Below are 26,808 nucleotides of genomic sequence, written 5' to 3'. Positions count from 1 at the left end.
TTTGAAGACACGTTTCTACATTTTGAAATGCATGTGATATTTGCATATCTTTAATGAATTTAAGTTGGGCAGCGGGATTTCTTGATATTTGATGAGAAGAAATTAAACTATGAAATTTAAACCATTCATCTGCAAAATTATCGGGATCCAAATCTAGTTCATTTGTGTACATTGATTGTAAATTTTTTATTTGGTTGTTAATTTCCTTTCTATCAGGATTTTTATTGAATAAAAATCCAAATTTTTCTTTTACTTTAATATAGGCCATTTTTCGTTTATTCAATTTAGTTATAAATTTATCACAAATAACATAATGAATATCACTCATAAACTTCGCTCTTGGATCTAATTGTTTTTCTTCAGAATCAGTATCATCTAAGTGTCTACTTTTTGGTGTCTTTTTTTTCTTTAACTCTGATATTAAATATCCTTATTTAAAAGTTCTATAGATTTGCTTTCATAATCACCAAAGTATTCTCGAACATACTGTATGAAATCTGTTAAGGAGTTATATAAGGGCACTATTGAAAACAAATTTTCTGTTGAACTCTGGAGACTTTTCGAAGTTATATTTATTCGTTGTAATATAACATCCCATACTATAGTTAATATAGCGGTTTCCCTTTTTTTCAATGTTTTCAAAATGTTCATTGCATCAAACTGAGTATTGCCGTTTTCATTGTTATCTTGAGATATTTCTAACAAAATAGATAAAATATAAGCATAATTTTGTTGTAATGCTTTAGTTGCATCAGCATTTGCGGACAACCGTGTTTGTGAAGACGATTTAATAGTTAGCGTTTCATTACATTCTAGATGTTGATATAAAAGTTTCCAACGATGAGTTGAAGACAAAAAAAAGTTATAAACAAATTGAATTATACTAAAATATTCAACTGCACCGTTACAATTTTCAACTGCATGAACACCGACCAGGTTTAACGAGTGTGCCGCACAAGGTAAAAATATTGCTAAGGGAGCTAGTGTTCTTATTCTTGTTTGTAATCCTGAGTACTTTCCGGCCATATTACTGGCATTGTCATATGACTGTCCAACACAGTTTTTAATATCTATACCAAATTTCTTAATTATTTCAACTATAGTAATGGTTAAATACTCAGCCGTATACCCATAAATATCTTGGAATTTTACAAAACGTTCAACTGGTTGTCCATCACAATTAACGTATCGCAATACAATAGCTAATTGATCAATGTGAGTGATATCAGGTGTAGAATCAACAATCATTCCAAAATATGTTGAATTTTTTATTTCTTCTATTATATGTTTTAAAACTTTATCTATCATTAAAATTATGGTTTCACGAACTGTGTATAATGAAATACAATTTGTTTTACCACTACCAACGTTCCCATAATTATTGAGGTGTTCTTTTAAAAATGGATCAAACTTTGCTATTAACTCCATTATACCCAAAAAATTTCCATTATGCCCATTTCCTATAATTTCATTTTCTCCAAAGAATGCTAATCCTCGTTGAGCTAAAAATTGAACAGCTGCTACTGTTCGTTTTAAAACGTCCCTCCAGTACTGAACATCTTTTTTGTATTGTAAAACTAGTTGACAATCAATACGTTTAATATCTATAGAGCGGTTTGAAAAATCACAAATGGCTTTTCTATGGATAAATGAATTTTCATATTCTCTAAGTCGTTCTTTAGTATGTTGCCAATCACTAAAACCCTACTTACATAACAGCGTGTTATTCGGTGAATATAGCTTACAAATATAACAAAATAAACTAACAGCCGACGGTGAATATATCAACCAACTTCTATGTATTTCATGACCACTTCTTTTAGTTAAATAAAAATGTTCTTTAGTTAATTTTCGTAGAACTCCTCGAATATTTTTTTTTGAATTATGAATACAATCTATATTTTGTTTTGGAGTATTTAAAGTGAAGTATTCCCGAAAGCTTTCCGAAATTTTCGGTGGCCATGTTAAAATATCACCGGAGAATCGTGCAAAATTGTTTGGTGGTAAATCTGGGTTTAATATGTCATTATTATCAATATTTATCGATCAAACATACCTCAGTTGTAACAGTCACATTAGTATTATTAATGGCACATTTTTCATCGGAATTATTAGCACTAGTAATACCACAGACTTCAACAGATATTTCAATTTTAGTAATTTCATTTTCGTTGGTATACTTTTCAGTAACGTCTATTTCTAAAAATAATAATTCGTGATAATTTATAAAAATAATAGTTAAAAAATAATAATATAAGAGTATGACTTCATATTTTTATTAAAAATGTATTACCTTGCGATTGTGCGCTAGTAGATAAATTAGTACTAGTAATACCACAGACTTCAACAGATTTTTCAATTTTAGTAATTTCATTTTCGTTGGTATATATTTCAGTAACGTCTGTTTCTAAAAATAATAGTTAATATAAGAGTATGACTTCATATTGTTATTAAAAATTTATTACCTGGCAATGGTACACTAGTCGATAAATTAGTACTAAATGTAAATTTATCCAAACTACCGTGTAATTTTTTTGTTTCTTGATCTCTTTTATCTTTCAATTTTCTTTTCATTGAACCACTTAAATATTTTTTTGACATTTTAAATTATAAATATACAATAAATACGATTGACGTAAAACGCGGGACTGAATGCACCACACAACTACGCAAGACAACGTCAATAGAATTATATTACGATTATTATTAATATATTATTACATGATATTACGACGATAATAACGACAATTAGATTTTGTTATCGTCAATGTTGATTAAAGCGTAGTTTTCGCGAAATCCTTATTATATTTTATACCCACAAAAATATCCAAGTAAAATTGTGTTTTCCCAAAATATGATAAAAATGGTATATAATTAATTTTATAAGGCTGAAGTCGGTGGGCCCCTCTTTCGAGTGAGCCCAGTGCAAATGTCCCATTTGTCCTTGCATAAATATGGCCCTGTATATAAGGGGGTTGTTGACAGACCAATATTCAGATATGTAATTATCCAACCTTACCAAGTTCCTTCACGCAAGTCTATTTGTCAAGTTAATTAAATATAATTAGAATATTTCAATAAAAATAGTTTAACTTAGTTCGAGTATCTTTATTGGAGTAATCATAACAACAATCCTTCATATGAACTGTTGAATTGACGATACGTAACAATATATAGTTATTTAAACACAACATTGTAGTCATTTTTAACGCGGGAATTAAGTGTGTATAATAATTTTAATTTTAAATTCTACTAACTCCTAAGTCAGTATGATATTCAGCCATTATTAGATCAGCATTTGGACCGACTGGGCTGACCCGTAGTTTCGCCTATTGGAAGTAGGTATATTTAAGAGCCATTCGTAAAATGCAATGAAAACGATCGTAATTTGAGAAATTTACAATAAAATAAGTACGACGCTTATAATTAACTGTAGGTATGGCTTTATTTAGTTTTAAATAAAAAAATACATTATTTGAAAATATTAATTACAATAATAATTTAACATTTCTTTTTTTTTCATTTGCAAACCTATAGGTTATATAATAATATATTATTGACTCCTTCTACATTTATAATAATATTTTTATGTGGATGCGATATAGCCAATCCAGTTAGCAAGGTGGATATTTATATATATATATATATATATATCCACCTTACCAGCTGGTCTACGTTCGCCCATACGTAATATTAACCCTTTCACTGCTATGGACGCTTATATGCCCCCAACACAGATATACATATAATAAATCTTAATAGCCGACTACAAACTAATTTTGAAGCCCAGTAAATAGCTGACTTTTCTTATCAAAGATCCCCTTGTTTACATTATGATTATTGATAATAAAGAATCAACGATTATCGATTTACTCGATTTGTGTATTGTGTGTTTTTTCATGATAAAGTACAAAGTAGTATTTTAATTTGTCATGATTTATGTTAAATATTCAAATGAAAATTAAAATAATAAAAAAAGTTTAAAATATATCAATTCCAATGAAAAATCTTTTATTTATTAAATACCTAATAAAATGTCATAAAATAAAAATTAATTTTCTATAAGATCACATGGACCATTTTTGATCAATCCTTTATTTTTTAATTCTTCCAATACATCTTTAAGAGTTTTTACTTTAGTGTTTAGTCTTCTTACTTCTTGTTGAAGGATTTTAAATTTTTTCTAAATTAATATTTTACGAGGTGAAGCTGTACTTTTGGTTATTGGTCTTCCTTCTTTTTTTCTCGGCTATGTTTTTTTTGTACACCATACTTTATTTTTATAGACTTTAACCATTACTCTTTTAGGTCTTCATCTTTTGGAAATCTATTTAAAACAATAAGTTAAATAAATTATATGAAACATAATTTATAGGAAATTGTAATCTTGTAATTTTAAATAGTTACTTACGAAAAAAAATGAATACCGCTTCCAGTTACTTATTTATTAGGGCAATTTCCAACAAAACATCTATGCACCATCTTAAATTAATTTTAATAAAGAAATTAATTAAAATAAAATAAATTGTAATATTGTGATTTCCAAATTTCTAATACAGTATTACATTAATACACTAATACGTTATTACTTAATACAATTTTATCAACAAGAACTATGTAAACAATGGGCCTTTTGATAAGAAAAGTCGGCCATTTTCCCAATTTCAATATTTTATATTGCTGCTACAGGAAGTCTGCTATCTAATTGTATTATATATCTTTGTCATCCAACATAAGAGACTCTGTGGTGTTACGGATACACATATGCGTCCATCATTTTAAAAATCAACAATAGCTGTTATCTATTGATAACAAAAAATAATAATAAAAAATAAAAATAATAATTAATAATTATTTTCATAATTTAATAATGTGATCACTTGCACATGTGGTAAATGATTAGATAAATTTAAAGAGACGGTAAAAAAAAATTCTGAACATTATTAATAGAAGTTATAGGTGAAAATAAATATTTGATTTTCCAGGATTCCCAAACTATGATTAATTATTGATAAACGGAAATATTTCAAATCAAATTTTATCTTGAATGTGATATGCTTCTTAGTTATGTTGAATGTGTACGAAAATCAATGAAGTGGTATAAAAAGCAAGTACAAGTCTGAATATTTAATTGATTTTGTACTTGAATTTAATCGAATGCATTTTAAGAACCACTGTCTAAGAGTTTTACAATTATCTATAACTTGGTGAGTTTTGACCCAAATTTTTTTTTTTATAATTTTTTTAGGTACATTTTGTATATAAATATATATCTTATAAGATGGAAATACTATTTAAATATTTTATGAATTATCGTCAGCATTGAGTAGATGCTTTAGATTTTTGAAGTCAGCAGTTAAAGGGTTAACTTTATGTTTAATCTACAATTTAAAAACAATAAGAAATAAGAAAAAGTGCAAAGAATTTTGGGATTTGAATATAGGTGATTTCATACGTATATTAAAAAGCAATTTTTTTATTTTATCTTCAAGATTTAAATATATTAATTTTAATTAATATAACAGTTAATTATTAATTGATTAATGATAAACATAAAATAATATTTAATCAAAAATTATCCAAATCATATAATCCATTGTTTACATAAACAGGGCTACACATTTATAACACCAAACAACTCATAAATATGCTTAATGCTATAAAAATTGGCCAAAAATACTTGAAATTTAGTGTTTGACTAGAAAAAAATATAATATGTATATCTATGAGACCGTATCTAACATAAAAAATATCAAATACATTTGTGATAATAAAAAGTCCAAGGGGGATTATCACTACGTCGTTTATCCTTAGGCTTTTTTTTTATTATCTTAGTATAATATTTGTTATGTTATTCATTATGTGTATGGATTACGGCTGTCACAGATGGCTGCCGTCCTGTGTGATGATGATGAAGTCGGGGCACCCTCAGTCACCCAGTTGTATAATGGTGTAATCGGCAGCAACTTATTTGAATATGAACTGATGAATATATTAAAAGAGGCCGAATTAAACAAAAAATTAACAACCATTGTATATAGAAATAGTTTATTTTTTTAACCATTTTGAATGTATAAAGCTGAATTTATTTTTTCATCGAATCCATCTAAAAATAAACAGCCAAACATAATACATGTTATATTAGTCAACAGTATCAGTGACTAGAGTATATTTTCATAGATTGAATATATATATTTATTTATAAATACGTATATTTAATCTATTTATTATTTTGTAATAGAAATTTATAAATTTATAACTTTGGGTTAGATTTGTGTAAAATATTTTCAAATTACTGTATCCGTAGTTGAAAAAATTTGTATTTTTTTTAAATAAAAATTGTTCAATACTTTAATAAAATTATGTCAAAAATCAAAATAAGAGCCAAATAATAATGAGAAAAAAACTGTGGGTCCGGTGACCTCCCAAATCTTCCTTGGATATAACCTTGATTATAACTGTATTATGTGCCCCCGCATGTATGTAACTTATGTTGCCGCATTAATTCGCCATACGAAAATATTTTTTATTTATGTAAAACGTATTTTATCGATTTCTATGATAAGGAAATTTCAATTATTACATTACTTTTTTTATCATTATTTACACAAGCCATGGTTTGTTTTCCATAAGCTTAATAACTATAACTTATAATAACTAATAGATTTTTTAAATTCATGAATGAAAAACAGTGAAAAAATGTTTTTTTCTGTTTATCTTAAAAAAATAAATAATAACATAATTGAAAAACATAAGTGAGTCACCTGGCATTAAATTTACTCGTATACCTATTGAACGATACTGTTTTGATGTAGGATCAAGTGGGGTAAATGAAAATAGGGGTAATTGGAAACGATATTAATTTCTTATTAATGTGTGGTGGTAACATATATTCAACTATATAAAATCAATATATACTAGTTTAAGGACATTATTTATTATTATTATTATTATTTACTATCAAAATAATTTTCATTATTATTATTATTTACTATCATTGTCATAACTAAAAGTATTCTAATTAGATCACAATGCAGAAATCGCCGAAAGTTGTCATGACAACAAATAATTGTATAAAATAAGTGGAATTTAATAATATTGTTTCCAATTACCCCACTTGACCCTACGTAAATATAAATGAGTTGAGTTTCCATTTGTAATTATACTACATACATTACTTAATTGAATTAATTTATAATTTCTTAATATTCATTATTAATTAATAAGTTCAAAAATATAAACCAGTTATTTTTGTACCGAAATGTAATTTCCCTGATAACGAATTACTTAAAACCACTTTGAATTATTGTCCTATACATGTTTACTATTATCAGTAACTCAACTAGAATAATATCACCTCAAACTAAAGGGATTACAAATTATTTTAGACCGGTAGAAGGAAAGTTGAAAATGCAACAACATCCATGCCCTACTTATAACATAAACTACAAATGCATAGCGTTACGGGATGATAAGACAGATCAACGCTGGGGGACTAAGGTAAAAACGTGTGTACACAAAAATGTTAGAATAGTTATAATTGTTTTCTTAAATTCAATTACTACAATTTAAAAAAAAACAAAATGCATTTTCCACACAGGCATTTATACACATGTGTAGTGTTTCTTGAAATTTTTTGTAATAATTTCACTCTTAAATGTAAAAACATAGTTTAATGTAGAATAGTACATATAACATATTAACAATAAATTTCATAAAAACATTTTCTTAACAAAATATTTACAAGTACACCACATGACAGTATGTTTAATTAAACTATAAAAACGATTGTGAGGTAATTTTAAAATTCAAAATGTTAACAATTTTGACCAGAAATATATTGCACGAGCCTATAACTTTATAACTACGCTACTGGCTACAATATATTAGTAATTACTAAGTTAGGTAACCATGACAAAAAATTATATAATTTACTCTTTTAAAGAGTGTTTTGCTATTGACATTTTCAATTTACAAATCTCAATTTACATTCGGTCTAATCAGAACAGTCTAATATATTTTGATATTAAAGTTAAATTGCTGTTGTATAGTCAAGTCGATCTCATGATGTGTATCAGGTATATTATTTTATAGATAGAACTCAATGCTATTGTGTCAAGTTGAATTTCATAACGAATTTATTTTTAATGTTTTAATATGTTGTCGCACAGAAATCACGCATTCGTGTATCCATTGACCACGAGTCGTTCGTCCGAACATCATATGGAAGATACAGTATCAAGAGAAATAGATGATTTAGTTCTTCGATTCCAGTGAGTCAATAATTTATTGAATTTAAGCTGGCTATTATTTTACCAAAATTTATTAATTCAATCATATAAATTTCTTTTAATTACAGAAAGTTATCATTGAATGACTGCGAAACGAATCAGACGGTCCGGTAAGTTAATATATAGTGTCTTAAATCCTATAGCCAATGGTATAAGACAAAAAATAGACAGAAACTATATAATAAGTGACCAAAGTTCATCACAAGTAAAAAAACCTATTAGTGCAAAAATACTCTTATAAACCTGGTGTGCTATGGTTGCCTATTATACAATATACAATATTTGCAGACTTAGTATACTTTCTTATCATTAAAAATGCAATGGACTATCCTGAGTTGCCCTTACGATACAGCTTATCGATTAATACGGATAGATAGTAATTAAGGCATGAGGGTACTTACCAATAGAGCTTTTATGTGTGTAGCATTTTAAGAGAAAAAACAAAAAACAAAATCCTCGTTTCACTCAGAATCTAAAAATTTGTCAAATTGTTTATTTTATTTACGAACATAATAACTTGAAAAGACACATTCAAACATAGAAGCGCTATAAATTACAAATTACAGATACAAATAAATAATAATATCTTTTTTTTTATTTTTTATTTTTTAAGAAGTACGGTGTTGCAGAGAAATGACGCGTTCAACGGTGTATCGTCTACGTTAAGTCATCCATATAGGTATCCATTAAGATATATTATATCAGAAGATCATATAGAAGATTTGATATTACGATTTAAGTGAGTCGATATTGCATCGAATTTAATCGGTGGTGGTTTTTCAATATAAAATTAAAAACCCTATGTTTTACGTTCTAATCACGTACGTTGCATTTACATATAGAAAACTCTCGTTGAATGACGGCGGAAACGGCCAAACTGTTACGTAAGTTGAATATTATCACGTAGATTAGATTTTTGAATGAAGTTATTTGTTATCGAAATGCCTAGACATAATATATATAAACGAAAACACGTCAAAAATAATACATCATATGTATTGAGAGTATATTGTAATTAGGTGATATGTTATTTTATTTTTTTCAGAAGTAGTGTGTTGCAGAGAAACGACGTGTTTGTCGATGCACTGACCGCTAATCGTGTACCTGCTTCACGAGAAACTACGTCCGATATGGATATAGAGGATTTAATTATACAGTTTCAGTGAGTCGATATTGCTTTGAATTCATTTGATGGCTGTTATTCGATATAAAATTAACAACTCAGTTTATTATGTTCTAATCACGTACGATTAATTAATTTACATTTATTTATAGAAAGCTCTCTCTGAATGACAATGGGAATAGCCAAACAATTACGTAAGTTAAATATTATCGTCATGCATACACTAGATAAATATATGATGTTTGATATCAAAACATTAAAACATAAATTTAAACGAAAACACGTCAAAAATAAAATTTAAAGTGTATTGGAAATTCGTAGATATATTGTGATAGATCAATTTTTTTTTTTTTTTTTTTTTGCAGAAGTACGGACTTACAAAGAAACGGCGCATTGATTGGTACATCGCCCGTGAATCGATTACCTGCATATCCTGCACGAGAAACTACATCCGAGGATATAGATGATTTGATATTACGATTTCAGTGAGTTGATGATACGTTAAATTGAATTAGTGGTTTTTATTCGATTCAACAAATTAAAAATCTGTGTATTTTGTTTATATTCTAATCACATGCGTTTTGTTCAATTATAGAAAGCTCTCGTTGAATGACAGTAAAGACGTCCAAACGGTTACGTAAGTTAAATATTATAATCGCATTAACTAGATAAATGGATAAGATTTATGCTATTGAAATTATGAATATAATAGAATGAATTGATTTTTTCAGAAAGTCAGTGTTACGGGGAAATCTTGCATTTGTCGATTCAACTGCTCTGACAACTATTTTGGCTCCACAAACATCTGAATATCATAGTGGAAGTATTACCATGTTTAAAGAAATAGAAGACTTAACAAAACTTCGTTTCCAGTGAGTCGAAATTGTGTTAAGTAGGATGTTAAATTTAAACGGTGGCTGTTATTCCATTAAAACCACTAAATATATATTTATATATCATATAATATATCATTTATATATATTTATATATTTATATATATTTATATATATATCATATAATCACATATAAGTTTCTTATACAGTTTCACTTACAGACAGCTGTCATCGAATTTCTGTGGAACAAATCAAATTGATCTGTAAGTATAGATTACGTATACCGTAGCGATGAAATATAATTGTACGATACATTAAAATTTAGACACATTTAAAATTGCACAATATTAGTATACTGTTATATATACAAAATCAACTTAAAAATTAAATTAAAATAAAGTTTAGATAAAATATATTTTTTCCTCAGAAATACGATCTTGTTGAAAAAAAGCGAAGTATTCGTCAGTCTATTCACCATGAACCTTTCATTTGAATGTCCTATGTCCGGAAAAATAAAGGATTTAATTCAACAATTTAAGTGAGTCAACTACAATAAATCTATGCGTAGGATATTTTTCAAATTAATATATTATGTTCTAATCACATCCGTATATTTTAACTGTAGAAAACTATCATTATACATCTCCAAAACTAATCAAACTATTAAACAAGTTAATTTAACATCAAAAAAGCTTAAAATATGTAGATTAGATTAAACTAGGTTAGGTTAGTTATAGTTATATATCTTGACAATTTCCTATGATCTCCTGGCACCTAAGTAGATTTAAGTAGTAAGTATATTTTCAATTTTTATTTATGAACAATAAACATTATAAGTACCTACCAGCATGTAACGAGAAAAAGATTATCATTATTTATACATTTCTTAAATTTTATTATTTGTTTTATAACTTTTAAATTTTGACTGACAATTGAAATAAAAAAATAATAATTGTTTTGCATAATTTTGGTGATCAAAATGTATCTAGATGAATTAATATAGATTAGTAAAATATTAATCAAAGCTCGGAGGCGTAGGTATAGATTATTATTAATGGAGGAGGTTTTGATTTTCAATTAGTAGTAATAAGCTGACACAAAAAAAATATACAAATATAGGTATATAAATTAAATACTTTTAACATTACTTTTAAAAATTAAATATTATACAAGTAAATTTAATTGTTGCCTTATCTGTATTAAATTGTTCACAATTTGTAAAGAATCAACAATTACGTCTCAGTCCATTAAGTCCAGTAAGTCACTCTTAACCAATGGTGTTTCGTAAATATGTCTTTAAGCACTTTAATGTAGAAAAGTACATTCCGCATTTGCAGTAGACAAAAGAAGAGTAAATAAAATTTAAAAGAAGTATTAATGAGAGAAAATAATTGTTTATCACACTTTTACAAGGTTTTAATTGCATTTAACTCATTTAAGTCATCACTTATTTCTTTCCTCTTCTTGCTCCATAATTGATACTTACTCAACAGATTTTCGAGTTTTTCATTTAGCAGTTATATCTTATGAATTTCTAGTAATTTGTTTTTAACATCATTCTAATTTTTCATAAATTTTGGCAGTAAGATCTGAAGGTTCCCAAACTTTTCTTGATGGTTAGAAAATCTGGCTACTTGTTTGCTTAGTACATGGTTAAGAAATGGATAGTAAACATTTATTTTATAATATATTTCGGCTGTCTGTAAAAGATTATTGGTTCATCCTTTTTATCTGTTTGTGATTCTGTAAGTAATTCAATATCTAAAAGTTCTTTAGAATCTGTCACAATTTTTAAAAATTCCTTATCATTTAGTATATCTTCTGTTTTTTTTTTACGATATCTACATTTGCATGCTTCGGTCAAATCAATATTTTGATTTTGAAAAAAAATTTTAAAATTTCCGGAAAAGCTGAACATTTTTCACAAAACGAACAGCGATACTACAAATTGTGAGTTTTCTATAGCTTGTTATAATTAATAAATTCGTGATGCACATTCATCTTCAATCTTCCATATAATTTAGCAATATATTTGTTTTTTAATATTTAACTAAAAGGTAAATTACATTATTACGCTTACATACAATTTTTTACTGATAATTATTATTATTATTTGTTAACTGGTTGGGATTTTTAAATGAATGGGGTTCGAACCCCTCAACGCCCCCCTTACCTACTCCCTTGTCAAAGATAAATGTTAAAGTAACTTGTAACTATTTATCTAGATGAAATAAAATATGAATAGTTAACTATCTAGATAATTCATCTAGATAAGTTCTAATACTCTCCATTAATGACAATCAAGCTAGTAAACAAATTTATTTGTTTTATATTATTTGATTGAGTTAATTTGCTTATGAGGGAAATAAAATGTAACGTCACCATTTACGTTTTAAACGTATAGGTGGGTTGCCGAATTTGAAGGGGAATGCCAGACTTTGTATTAACAGGTTGTTATATCAGATAGGACTTTTATAATGTATTTTTGCTTCATCATTTAAGTTTAAGTCCAGAATATATAGTGAAACTTTAGACATAAGGAGGATTAAATAATTTTCTGACAGCTATATAATGAAATAACTGAATTTTGTTAAGATTGGATTTTTCGTCATTTTCATAAAGTTGAATGTCGTACATCCAGACTGGTTTAATTAAATTAGAAGTTTAGTGTTTATATAGGTGTGTTTATTTTTCATAATATATATTGAGTAAATGTTAGTGATTTTTAAACTGATGCGTTGAGTTTAGGTAAACCTATATTCTAATGTTAGTATGGGCGTGCTCAAGGGGGGGACAGGTGGTTCAAACCCGTCCCCCCCATGGATACTTTACAAATATATAATATATATTAACTACTTACATATAATTATAATTATTGTAATTCCCAATTTTAAAGTTTGTTTTATTTTTTATCTATTTATTTATTTATTAGGTACCATTTTCTCCTTATTTTCTGTATTATTTGATATTGTTGAGAGTAACTATTATTATTCTAAGACCATGATAACTACCTACTAACTAGTACCTACAATCATGAATCACAAAATATAATTCTCAAGTTATTAATTTATCATATAATATCAGATCATAGATTACTTTAATAATAATTATATAATTTATTCTTTGTATAAATTTGTTTTCAATTGTGCAATTGTGCTCATATTTTGAGTTTTGAAATTGTTTAATTTACAATTAAAATGTCGCATAATAAAATTAAAATATACCACTTTCAGCTGAAGAATTCCTTGACGAGGTTGTTAAAAACCTCGCAAACTTGACTTTGTTTTATGATTTTAATTTAATAAATGTTTTATGCTACAAAAATGATACATTGTTTACTTATAATTTTCCATATTAATTATAATTCATATTGATTATAATATTGTATTAAAAAAATTTGACCCCCCCCCACCCCCAAATCAAAATTGTTGAGCACGCCTCTGAATGTTAATCAGAGGTATTTGATTGTGGGAAAACTTGAATGACGTATATGAAGAAATTTGAGCTAGATACAAGACGAAGGGGTGAATGTGGTGTGTACAGATTTAGATTTATTTATTTTGAGCCGTCATTTGGTGTATCAGTCTTCCATAAGAGTAAGATAATTTTGAAGATGATGTGAGGCAATAATAGGGTTAGAATTTGTGAATATAATAGTCTTGTCATTAGAATATATAGCCGTAGTTGTATAGTTGTCATTTTTAAAAAAATATATCAAATGAAAAAGACGCCACCGGCATTATTAGAAATCTTATATACTAATTGGTAAGCATACATAAACAAAATAGATGACACCATTAGAGCACGTCCCCCGTCAACCCATTAACTAATTAAAGTAAAATATCCTAACTTATAAACTAATGTTCAATTTTTTTTTTTGAATATATTTATAAAAAGATTTATGGCGGTTACATTTTAATTGATTTTATTTTTATTTTTAGAATTTATCATACGTGGTGCACAAACGGTTCATCAATCACACGAGTTAGTGGAATGAGTATCATTGAAATACTCAGTTTCGTATGACCCATGGACTTATCAAAATAAAATGTAATATATCGAAACATGCGGTAACCCTCGCCCCTCGTACATGTTGTTACTTGTGGGAGAGGGAAATATCCCCTGATGTAATTACTTAGCGTAACTAACGATTATTACCTCTATCCTATATCTGTACCAAGCTAGAGATAAACAACTAGTTATTAAAATGACGTTAAGTATTTAAAACTAGGTAATCACATTTTTTACCTTGCAGAAAAATATTAATATAATAATTTATACACAATTATTATGGTCATTTTATTATTATAAGACATGTTACATAAGTACTAATATTATATTATTAGACTTAACACAACTCCAAATAACTATATTTATGATCTGAAAATAGATAATTAAATTAAATATTATTCTTATAGAATAATAAAATGTAAATACAATAGAAAACATGATTTTCACTACATTTTAAATAGGGGTGCGTACTTGATGACTTTTATTTTATATATTTAAAGGTTACATGACTGATAATAAAATTAACATCATAATTGTATATAGTATTCTATTCCGTCATAATGAAATATAAATTAATTGAAAAACTAAGATTACATTTTTCTATTAATACGTCAGTACGTTTTTTGAAAAAAATTATAAAAATTGTCAGCTAATTAGTTAACCCCTATTCTGATATAATTTCAGATGAGATGTTAATTATCTGCTCAATGTAAATAATTACTTTATCCTAGAGTAAAAATGTTTAATGTTGCATCAGGGAATTAATCTATTATTATTTTATTCAGTAGCGTCGAACTAAAATTTAAATAATTTGGCAGGTAGATAACTTACACCCCCATATTACCTACCCACCTATTTCATGAAGAAATACGTGGGGAAATTCGCCCCCTCCCCATACCGCCTAAGCACCAACTACACTGTACAAAACAATTACACAATAATATAAAAAAAGATGAGACACACTTTACACTTACTGTATTACAAACTAAGATCTAAGACAATGGTTCTTAACCTTTTTTATTCCATTCCCTCACCTTGTACATTTTAAAAAACCTCATGCGCTCTTCCATTAAATTAGAAATAATATGACCTTATTTTAGTAAGCCATACAAAGAAAATTTTGCAAAATAACTATATATATTATAATATTATACTATACAACTAATGACATTTTTTTCTATCATCATTTTAAAAATAAAATACAAATCAACTTTATAATTAATAAATTTTTGAATACAATTTTATAAATAATAATTAAATATGATGGTAAGATCAATTCAATGCGAAATTTGAGTTTTTTTTTCTTACCAGGTCCATAATCCATGAGGATATATTTGATAACGCGCAACGCATATTATTTTCCATATCCAACAGATTTCTTTGCTTGCTTTTTATTTGCAAAAGCGTGGAAAAGCCTGACACACAGAGATACGTTGATATAAATGGGATTAATGCTCACAGAGCAAATAAAATTCTCGTTATATCATCAAAAAAATAATCCCCCCCGTTCAGTATCTAAATTCCTTCGGGGGGGGGGGGGACTCCCCCTGTTGGGAACCACTAATCTAAGAGATAGGCTCCCGATTTTTTTATTATTCATGTTCATTTATAAAAATTTTAAAATGAAATACTATATTATAATATAAAATAATGATGTTACCATGGGGTTATTATTTTTATTTATGTACATAAGAATAAAAAAAACTTTTCGATATTTTATGTAGGTACAGAAATCAAGTTTGTTTTAAAATAACATAACATTTTAACAAAAATATTCAGTTACATTTAAAATTAAAATATAATAACATTAAAAAATAATATTTTATTATTTAAAATGAACTTAATATTTTAATAGGTGAAAGTTTTTGTAAAAATAGAAGACCTCACGGCAAAGTTATCTATAATTTTGTCAGTATCAGTTTTTATATTAGATTCACAGGAATGATCACTAAATCTTCAAGTCGATCTTAGGCCATAGTAGAACGAAGTCTTGTCTTTATTAATTTCAGTTTTGAAAAGGTTCTCTCTGACGATGCATTGGAAATTGGTAATGTTACACCAATTTTTAGAACAATAAATAAATTTGGAAAAATGTTTAGTAACCCTTCATAATAAATACGTAATTAGATATATTTTCAAAATATTTAGAGATTCATTAACAGATTCATTTTCATTAACAGAGTAATTTGAACTACTTGAATCTGACTCGTCTGCTTATGCATTTAAAACTATAGATAAATTTTTGTCTAATAAAATCAAATTATTATTCGATTTTACAATTTGTTCATATTTTCGTACAATATCTTCTTTATTAAGAATTTGATTATAGCTAATACAGATAGAAGAAAATGTATCAACAAATATTTTTTTATTTTTGATAGTACTAGCAATTACTTTAATTGCTAATAAATATATATTCTTTGTTATCATAATAGATTTATTATTAAACTTTTTATAAAGTTCAGATAATACTTTATCAATAATCACAAAATATGTGTATACTTTATAAGCTATCACAGGATCATGTATTTGTTCATCATTAACAATTCACCGGGCTGCCGTGGAACTTGTCTAAGTCTTTTTATTGATAAAGTCAGTTCAAATTCAAAATGATTGTCTTTGGCAAATTTTTTTTACTGATTTATAAATATTGAAAAACATGTTACTAGATCTAAAACAATTAATGTTTTCTGTTTTTTTTTATTAGTTCAATAGCCATTAGTATATCAATATTATGAATTTGTAAAGCTCTACTAATAGTTTCAATAAAATAAAATACTTTTTTAAAAATATGTGTTGTCAATAAAAAATTAAAAGACTGCAAAAAATAAAGTAACCCTGTACATTCTGCACCTATTTTAAAATCAAACTTCTAACCTTTTTATATCTTCTAAAGTTTCTAAAATGGAATCTCGTGTTTCAAGCACAGTTTTTAGAGCATAAGTTTAAGATATCTGTCTAGTGGTTTCAAATTTTTTTAATGTCTTTACATGTGCATTTGAATATAATTTTTTTTGTTTTTATCGATATATGAAAATTCGCTTTATACTACAACTGATAAAAGTAAATAGTTTCTTCAATTTCCGAATAAATTAACAGTTTTAGCCATGAGCACCTATAGGGAGGAGGGGCAAAACGGGGCATTTCCCCCCCTGGAAAAAATTAATCAAATGGTTAATAACAAGGTTTACAATCGAACAACTGCAAAGACTTAAGTTTTTATTTGATAACGATTAAAGTGTGTACAATTCTGACATATTTTATTGTTTGCTAAGAATAAGTTTTTTTTTAATATACTTTTTGGTGTTCAATTTAATTATGCTCCTCCACCATGATAAATTTCCTGCGGTCGCCCATGGCTTTAGCATATGAACCAACTGCAGAAGTTAGTATAAATCCAGTCTATGGGCATGATGCCAAACATAGGCGGTACTAGACCCTCTTGACAGGGGAAACAGGAAATACTTTAAGTAAAATATTAATACTATTTTGTCTAAATCTTTAGACTAGCAATACTATAAAAAAAGTATTTTATTGATAACTATTTTAACTTATTTCAAATAAGATTATTTTGTAAAATGAATAATACACTTACAAATACCTACATTTATATTATTTTATTTTATAAAATTTTAAAATAATAACTTTCCACAATTTACCTGTGATGGTTCTCATATGGACCGGTGGAGTACGATTGCGCGCGGTGTCGGATTAACAAAGAACATGCTTTTGACTATTCAAAAGCATACGATTGCTCGTGATATTGGATGCGACGTTGCCAACTTTTATTAAAATTTAAAATAATTATTATTATTAAAAAAATTATAAAAAAAATTGTTATTTGTCGTATATGTTGTTAAGTTTAATTGTATGTGTATTGTATGTTAAAATGTATGTATTAAATTATATGTGTTTAAGTTAAATAGTACAAATAGTTACAAAAAATAACAGATACTTTATATTCACACTCAGTCTACCTCAATAAAAAAATCGTTGTAATAAAATATTATAAAATATTCAAATAGATATCGAAAAAAATTTAAATTTTAAAGCCCTGATATCTATTTCCAATTATAACTAAATACTTAGTAAGTTTTCTGGTTTTTTATTTTTTAGATATTCTTCGTGTTGTTTACTCACAAATTCGATTATCTTTAGTTCTTCCTTTGATTTTGGCTGGATTTTTCCTTTGGAAATGGTTGATAATTTAGTGACGGTTTCTGCCTGAGTTTCCATAAGCGTACTTATAACAACAGATGTGGGAGAATGAGCACTAGTAAACTGGGCGTTATATGTTCTATGGAAACTTTCAGCCCCGTTTGTAGTTCTGAATATAGTAAACAATATTTTTTTTTGGCTTATTAGTAAATATATACCTAGGATTTAGTGATGGCGTTTCAGCCCATAAAATAGGTGGAAATAAACAACCAGGTTCAACATACGTCTCCAAAACATAGTCGGAAAATAGTTGTCCATCTGTAATATTTAGACACGTACTTATAAGCTCTACAAAAGCATCCTCCACGTCATCTGGAACGATGAAAGAATGTCCAAAAAATGATTTAATCCATAATTTTGTAAATCGTTCTTTTGATCGTTGTATGCCATTCTTAGCTTTGTATTGCCATTAATCTGAAAATTGATTTTGATTAATTATTTCTAAAAATATTCATATTAATTCAACTTATTTTGCGCCACCAAGCTTGTTCTAAGTGAAAACGGCATGTTTTAATTTTGACATCCGGAAAAACTTTTTTGTTGCTTGAATAACACCAATTTCAAAATCAATATGTAATATTTCAATTTTAGAAAGTAGTGATTGCTTTTCACTTATATTAATTAAATATTTCCATACATTTATGTATGTGTTTTTAAATTTATCCTTTAAAAAAAAAGTATACCAAAGGTACGTAAACACCGTTTTTATAGCCACAAATGGTGTATAATTGCAAAAAAAATTTTGGAGCATAGTCGAATGTTCCGTCCGTAAATATATCTGTGCAACTTGTCCAACATTGAAGATTCTCTTCAGTTGTTAAGCAAATAAAAGTGCAATCGTCGTGTAAATATATAAATTTTTTCCCTCTAAACATTAAAAAATCTTCATTTTGTAATTCGTTCAGTTGCGTAATGGTATCTTCTAAAAATGAAGGGTAAGGAGGAAAGTTTTTTCTTCGTCGAATATACATAGCCTCAATTTATTCTAACTCGATACTCACGCTATTCATAAGTTGACTTCTAATTATTTTTATTGGCCGGGTAGCTATGGAACTTGTAGCTTTACGTTTACAGTTTTCCCTTAGAACTTGCTTTTCAATTTTTTGAGTAGAATCTACAAGGTGATTATGCTCACCAACAATTTCTATCATTATTTTATTGTCACTTGTCATTAAGACTGTACAAGTACACTGTTTTTTACAGCACCTCCATCTGTTATTTCCATCTGCCCGCTGTCTGATGTGTCGAAATTTGTGTTTCTTCACCACTAAAAAATCACTTCCCTTTTTTGAACTTAATATGAAAATTTCATTTTCCATTTTAAAAAATTAATTATAAAATGTTATCAATGCGAAATATATACGTTGACAGCTAAAACACGAACACAACTGACATTTCAGAAAATACGTATAGACATACAATGCGAGATCATAGTTAAGGTATATTCGTACATGTGAGGGAATTTACAATAAAGATAATAGTATGATCTAAAATAAATTTATCTACTTCTTAGTGATGGAAAGTTTGTCTGGTATCGGCGATATTAAGTAATAAATAACGTACGGATCACCACAATCGGAACCTAATCGGATATTTACTATGCACCTATAATCTGTATATTTAGCAACGTTGCTTAGAAGCAAAAATAATTTAGCACGCGCAATCGTACACCTAAAAAGGTACCGTTGATAAGGACCGCACGCAATCGCATTGCAGCCAGGCGGACCCAGAGTGATACATTTGAGTGTGCCTTGTCATTTTTTCAAAATATTAAGGGTAGGCTATAAACACGTAAGTGTAGACTGTGTTATGATTTAAATTCTAAAAATAAAGGCTTCGTTAATGATGTAAAATAACGATTGGTAAAATATACACGTAATTATTATTTCAGACTTATTCTGAACACTTGCAATATTACTTACAAAAACTAAAATTTAATTAATGTATATGCACATATATTCTCAATTGTAATTATTCAATTTTTTTATTCACATTATTCACATTAGGGTGTGCTAAAGCACACCCGGCACACCTCGTAGAGCCACCTATGATGGTTCTTGTATGAAAAAGCCGTATAAAGTTTTTATTTTTTTTACTTTGGTTTGTGTTCATAATTTTTATTATAATTATTACTATCCAAAAAACTCAAGAATACTAAATAAAATACACATTTCAAATCAAAGTAAAAAATCATACAAAACGTTTGTGATACAGATAATAATAAAGTAATAATATTGGTTTATGATTTGTCAATGATAGAAATAAATTATGATATTGAAAATGTTGATGCAAAAAATTTTATCAACATATTTACATGAATGGCTCCCACGATTGTAGATAATAATATTATTACTTACAACAATGCAGACTCTAAATAAGCATGTTATATTACCAACCAATATTTGAAATGTATAGGGAGAGTAAGAACTCGCAGGGGGGGTAGCCGCCTACCTTCCCCTCCCGTAGTACCACCTATGTCACCAAAAAATACCTAAATTTTCCAACGGGTATCTGTATACCACCTACCCCATAATTAAGTATGGCACTTGCCATACTTGACCACCGTCTTCGGCGCCACTGATTTTATTGTTGATTATTATTTGTTATTTGATCATCTTTGTTTATACATTCATATTAAAGTTCTTTTTTTATATTGTTTGGAGTAATCTGCCAAACCACTGCACTAATTTGAATAAAATGTCACCGTTCGTGGTTGAAACGGGATCATAAAGAATGATTGTTATGAAATACAATCCACTAAACTCAAATTGAATATTGGAACGACGGAGTGATATTTTTCCAAGGTCTAATGCATGTTGCTTTTTACAACTTCCGCTATAATATCGCTTGATGGTATGTTGTGGAGAGCACAGCTGTTTTCGATTACCACTTCACAAACATGATCGTGTTGCACAGGGTGATGCTCTGCGTACATAAACCAAAATGTGAACATATTGATGGTAAGAACAGGTTCATCAAATCTGCTTCAAATGTATAAAACATTATCAAATCAGTTTTGGACTAATGAATAAACTTAAATCAAGAATGAAATATTAGCATGTTTTCGATACGATCTGCAATATCTAAAGGTTTAAAATAAAGATATGAGTCCACGACATCCTACGATGGGTAATAAGTAGGGCACGGATTTTATAGTAGTAAAAAAGTAGTAAAATTGATCATAGAAAATTTAACTTTAAAGAATCTAAAATTACACTAGAAATAACGTTTCGTTATAATTCATAAAATTATGTTTATTTTATATGTCATTAACTTATTGTAATTTATATATTATATAACACATAGGTACTCATGACTCATTAGTTACAATTTATAAACATGTATACCTGTATACAGGGGCGTATTTATGGGGTGGCCGAGGGGGCCCCGGCCCCCTCCGAAATGAAAAACACCATTGTTAAAGATTGTTATTTTTAACATGGATATGTTTTAATGCTGGGGGTTTACGAAAATTTGTCACGACATTGAGAATATTGCTTATGCAATAATTTAAAATTTTATATTTATAAAATATGTTTATTCTTTTAAGAAAATATATGGTGAATTTTGAGTGACTCTAATAAAAAATTTATTTATTACAATGTAGTTTTTATACTTTTAAAAAATAATAAATCATTAAAAAAATTGAGTTTCTTATTTTCCTGATGGTGTAAAGGCTTTCGAGAAATCTTATAGTATTAAAGTAATTTTTTTCATAATAGTGTGCTTCCTCCTTCCTTTTCACCCAAAAATCAAATACATAATCGGCCCCCTCCGAAATGAAAACCTTTATACGCCACTACCTGTATATGAAATATAAAAAAATTTATACTTCAAATGTTGTTGCATTGAATTGTAAGTCATTTTTTTAAATTTTCAAAATCCAATATTCTTCGTTTTGGAGTCAGTAAGTTTTTATAATTCGAAAAACATCGTTCTACGTCGGTTGATGATAGCGGAGCGTACCTGCTTAAAATAAAATAAGTCGCTTACCGTTAAGTCTTCGGGTAAACCATCTAACTGCTTTCTTTCTCCAATCAGTAAATCATTTATTATACTTATGGTTTCAAATACGATATTTTTTTTAATAACTTTAATGAACTTTTCAATATTTGTTGTGTTAAATATATAATTTTATTAGTCCTAATGTTTCAACATAAGTCATCGTTACTTGACGGTCTTATTATCAATACAGCAAGGGGCATCTTTGATGTAGTGTATACTTACAGTTAAGCATTGACATAATATGCATTCTGTATAGTTTTCCAACGATATAGTCAGCCAAAGTTATTAAATTTATTATATGATATTAAAATAAATTAAAATAATTAAAATACATTCAATTAATTAAGATTTAATTTTTCTATTGATATTCAGGGCTATGCAATCTTATAGGGTTCAGCTTTATTTTCCTACGATCTTAAAAAACAAAATACGATTAATAATTAATGCATTTATTTATCTAAATTTAATTTAGTTAAATTCCTACCTGTAGTTATTTTATTATTAGTTATCAATAAATTATTTAAAAAAAATAAAAAAGTAATAATGTATAAGTATTTGAATCACTTGAAATCCATGGTATTTTATAATGCATAATAATTCAACCGAGTAATTATCATAATAATTATAATTACAATTATTGTAATATATCCATAGGTTGTTTAATACGATATACTACATACGAGTATTATACACATCACCATAAAAGCTAATAATAAGCCATAATAAGCTACACATCAGCGTGACCATTTTTTTCCGTGCGCAAGGCGTGCATAGTACATATTAGATTACCATTTAACGAGCTAAATGAAATCCAGGGACTAAAGTGTGTGCAGTACGACACACTTTATGTAATACGAAATGTTAAGTGTGTTGTACGAAATTAAAAAGTATGTTCTGGTTCTATTCTTATGGTATTTGTTTTTAATTTTACATTTTTTCATTAAATTATTTTACATATTTTTAAAATTCCAAGATGTATCATCGTCAAAATCTAAAATACCAACTATTTTAACTGTGTTACTCATTACAGTTAACATTTGAAAAGGGAGTATGACAAAATTCTTAAGTGTGCAGAACGAAAAAGTATACATTTTAGCCTCTGATGAAATCTAAAACAGTAGTAATTGCTGATTGATTTAAACGGACTGTACTAGCCTAAACGAACAATGTTTTTCGCGAAACCACACGAATTGGTTAGACGTCGACTGATAACGAGCGATTCAAAGTTCCGTTTTCTCACCAAAAGCAATTGTCGATGGTAACACAACTTCGATGCGACGCGACATGTATTATTAAATCGACATGTTCTCACCAGCAGCAATACAACTCTAAAGCAACTCAACTGTTTAAAAACAATTTTTAAGCAACTCAACATGTCAGTCACTTTCCACCAGTTCCTCGTGGTTATTGTATCATAGTTTATTTTAATAAGATACAATATTATATTTTTTAATTATTTATTAAAAATGGCAAACGAACAAAAAGAAAATGTGATTTTCATACAACATATAGAAAGTCATACAAGTCTTTACGAAATAAAATCATATAATTATACCTGACAAGATATAAAAGAAAAAGCGTGAAATGAAATTTCAATCAAAGCAAATAATTATAGTAAGTTAATGATGTCCTTTTTATTATGAAATAATGAATAACTAATTTATCTATTACATACGATTATTCGATGTATTCGACATACGTATAATATTAAATACATAATATTATGCTTAAATAAATAAAATTAAAACAATAATAATGAATATGCAATTAATAGGTATAAGTTAAAGGTAAATTAAGTTTATTTACAGTTATTTTAATGAGAACATAAGGGTAACTCAACTGAAATTACAGTCGCGTTGCTATTGTATTACCGTTGACAGTTTTTTTTTTGGTTATGTTACGGACATACATAGATGTAGATCCTTACGACTCTTACTACATAAATCATAAATAATAGAAATCGGGAAATGATTATGAATAATATAATATTCGTATGAATAGAAAGGAATTATTAATTAAAACCAGAAGGTAACACAAACACATATTATATATATATATATATATATACTGTATGGCTACATTCCAAAGTGTAATATTAAAAAAGCAATTAAAAAGAAGCTCGAAAAAATATGGGAGATGTGCGAAAGGTAATATCAGCAAGGTTACTAAAGTAATAAATCTTATATTTATAATAATCAGGAACAACTTTTACATAATGTTGCACGATTGATTCCCATAAGACCTGAGTATATAAGGTGGTTGCTAACAGACCAATATTCAGATGTGTTATATTCCGATCTTAACAAACACCTTCACGCTAGTTTAACTGTCAACTTAATTAAATACTAGTACTTAATATTTCAATAAACAGCTTAACTTAATTTGAGTACTTTTATTGAAATTATCCTAACAAATATCCTCATATGAACTATTTAATTGACTGCACGCAACAGTGAGAACACGGCCTAAAGATATCGCAAACGATAATGAAATTATTGGAAATTCGTGATATTACAAACAAGCACTGACAACACTTCATGGAAATTTTATCTTATGTTTTAATTATATATTTTATGTTCCTTCCAGCATCATACTATCTAATTATCAAATCTCATCTTAAGCATCGAATAATTCGTGGTGTTTACGCAGCAAGTCATTGTTCGATGTATTTTGTATTTTCGTTAAATGTGTGTTATTATTTTCATGCGATGCGTAGCAGTGCATTATCTGCTTGTCGATAGTGATAAATAGGGCTCGGAAGTTGATGAATTTGGCATTTTTTTTCGAACTTTTTATTTTTATTTTGCATTTTTTTTGCATTTTTGGGTGTTTGTTACTTTTCTAGTTATTTTTTGACATTTTTAGGTAATTTTTTCCACATTTTTAGTCATTTTTACTGATTTCACACTAGTTCATTTTTTATTGTTTCTTATCGGCCATTATGCTAATAACTTAAGACTTGTCTGATTTATCTCGTCGATTACATTCATTGTTGTCGTGTTGTAGTGAATAGTATTATACCTAAATTTTATTATTTTTTCCTAATATTCGATAAGAATCCGATATTATCTCGTCGCTTCATTGTCATGTTATAGTGAATAATACCTTTTATATCCAAATTTTATTATTTTCGAAATGGTGAAAATTAAAACGTCGGTTAGTGCTCGTCTGCGTCTCACAATCGCTTCAGTAGACGTGGAGAGAAATTTTTCCAATTATAAATATTTATAAACACATAATCGTCATTTATTTACTTATGATAACATCAAATATGATCTAATCATACAATGCAATGATTTTAATTTTTGAGTAATTTGTAAGCTTTGATAAATTTATAAAACAAATATTGGTCATTTTTTTGTTTCATATGTTAAGGACATTTTTTGTCATTTTTATGTCATATTTGCATCTTTGCATGTAATTTTTTAATGTTTTTAAGGTCATTAACTTCCGAGGCCTAGTGATAAGCCTCCGTGTGCGACCGGCCGGGTAATTGCATTGTTATCATCGCGCGTAAATGTATTTGTTATTTCATGTTGCCAATTTTTTGGTTAAAATTCTTGTAAGTTCAAGATATGTTCTAAGTGCCACAAATTTTCTTATATTCTCGTGTTTCAGTTTTAGTGTGGTGACATTGAGGCATTTTACTGTCAATATGGTGTCCGACAGCCGTAGTTTTCGCAGTGGCGTACCTAGACACTTTTTTCTGGGCAGGCCCAATATTTTGATGTAAGGATTACCAATGAATATTTTTATAAAATAAAAAAGTATCAGAATACCGTATGTTACTCATTTATTATAGGCATATTACATGGATTTATTTTATGTTTTAAAACTAACAGTGTAAAATAAAATTAATAAAAAAGATATAGCTTTATTAAAATATTAATAAATTGAAAATTCCAATTTTCTCTTTGTCATTGATGCAAACTCGTCAATTACAGCAGATAGATTTTCTATGAGTTTTCCACTTATTTCTCTCGCAATAGACAGCAAAATTAAATTATTTAGTCTGCTACCTGTCATCGTTGACCTCACATATGTTTTTACTCTTTTCATCGTCGAGAAACTCCTTTCTATACGTGAACACAAACTTGCATCACAATTTTCACTATTGAATTCTTCTTTTCTTAAAACGACAAATTATCAGTCGTGCATTGCAGTCACGGGTAGGACACTAGTCAATGATAAAAGCAAATAAACGGTAGAACACGACCGGTCACGGCGACAGGTCACGCATTGGACACCGCACCTTTACTGAGTACTGGCAAACAAAATAATACTTTGAAAGGCAGATAAATAAAAAAAAAATTTTCTTCAAAGCTAA

At 27.7% G+C, this 26,808-nt stretch overlaps 2 protein-coding genes and 2 pseudogenes across 2 annotated transcripts; 1 reads left to right on the top strand and 3 right to left on the bottom strand.

The window, feature by feature from the left end:
* Positions 1-420: 420 nt before the first annotated feature.
* LOC112685300 (zinc finger MYM-type protein 1-like) lies at positions 421-2,574 on the bottom strand. The gene is made up of 5 exons (XM_025557139.1): positions 2,466-2,574; positions 2,294-2,407; positions 2,057-2,199; positions 1,359-1,704; positions 421-1,274 (listed from the first exon to the last, which is right to left on the bottom strand). Exons 1-5 carry the CDS (start codon positions 2,572-2,574, stop codon positions 421-423), a joined length of 1,566 nt encoding a protein of 521 aa, XP_025412924.1.
* A 1,477-nt stretch (positions 2,575-4,051) lies between these two features.
* LOC112685277 lies at positions 4,052-4,482 on the bottom strand (annotated as a pseudogene).
* Positions 4,483-8,067: 3,585 nt separating this feature from the next.
* Positions 8,068-14,437, top strand: LOC112685299. Its single transcript, XM_025557138.1, has 13 exons — positions 8,068-8,078; positions 8,172-8,273; positions 8,360-8,401; positions 8,905-9,030; positions 9,134-9,175; positions 9,337-9,453; positions 9,567-9,608; positions 9,780-9,899; positions 10,010-10,051; positions 10,146-10,286; positions 10,469-10,510; positions 10,675-10,785; positions 14,189-14,437. The coding sequence occupies exons 1-13, from the start codon at positions 8,068-8,070 to the stop codon at positions 14,271-14,273; spliced, it is 1,023 nt and encodes a 340-aa protein (XP_025412923.1). The 3' UTR covers positions 14,274-14,437.
* A 3,898-nt stretch (positions 14,438-18,335) lies between these two features.
* On the bottom strand, positions 18,336-18,866 carry LOC112685307 (annotated as a pseudogene).
* Between the last annotated feature and the right edge of the window lie 7,942 nt (positions 18,867-26,808).

Source organism: Sipha flava, unplaced genomic scaffold (assembly GCF_003268045.1).
Source record: "Sipha flava isolate LNK unplaced genomic scaffold, YSA_version1 272_pilon_pilon, whole genome shotgun sequence".
In the NCBI taxonomy this organism is placed as follows: domain Eukaryota; kingdom Metazoa; phylum Arthropoda; class Insecta; order Hemiptera; family Aphididae; genus Sipha; species Sipha flava.
This window is presented reverse-complemented; position numbering and strand designations above follow the sequence as displayed.

Excerpts from the sequence above, each read along its gene's own strand:
- LOC112685299 (XM_025557138.1), top strand. Across the intron at positions 10,287-10,468 it reads TTAACAAAACTTCGTTTCCA|ACAGCTGTCATCGAATTTCT; the intron begins GTGAGTCGAAAT and ends TTTCACTTACAG. Across the intron at positions 10,786-14,188 it reads GATTTAATTCAACAATTTAA|AATTTATCATACGTGGTGCA; the intron begins GTGAGTCAACTA and ends TTTTATTTTTAG.
- LOC112685300 (XM_025557139.1), bottom strand. The coding sequence starts at position 2,574 with ATGAAAAGAAAATTGAAAGATAAAAGAGATCAAGAAACAAAAAAATTA. Across the intron at positions 2,408-2,465 it reads GACTAGTGTACCATTGCCAG|AAACAGACGTTACTGAAATA; the intron begins GTAATAAATTTT and ends TATTATTTTTAG. Across the intron at positions 2,200-2,293 it reads TACTAGCGCACAATCGCAAG|AAATAGACGTTACTGAAAAG; the intron begins GTAATACATTTT and ends TATTATTTTTAG.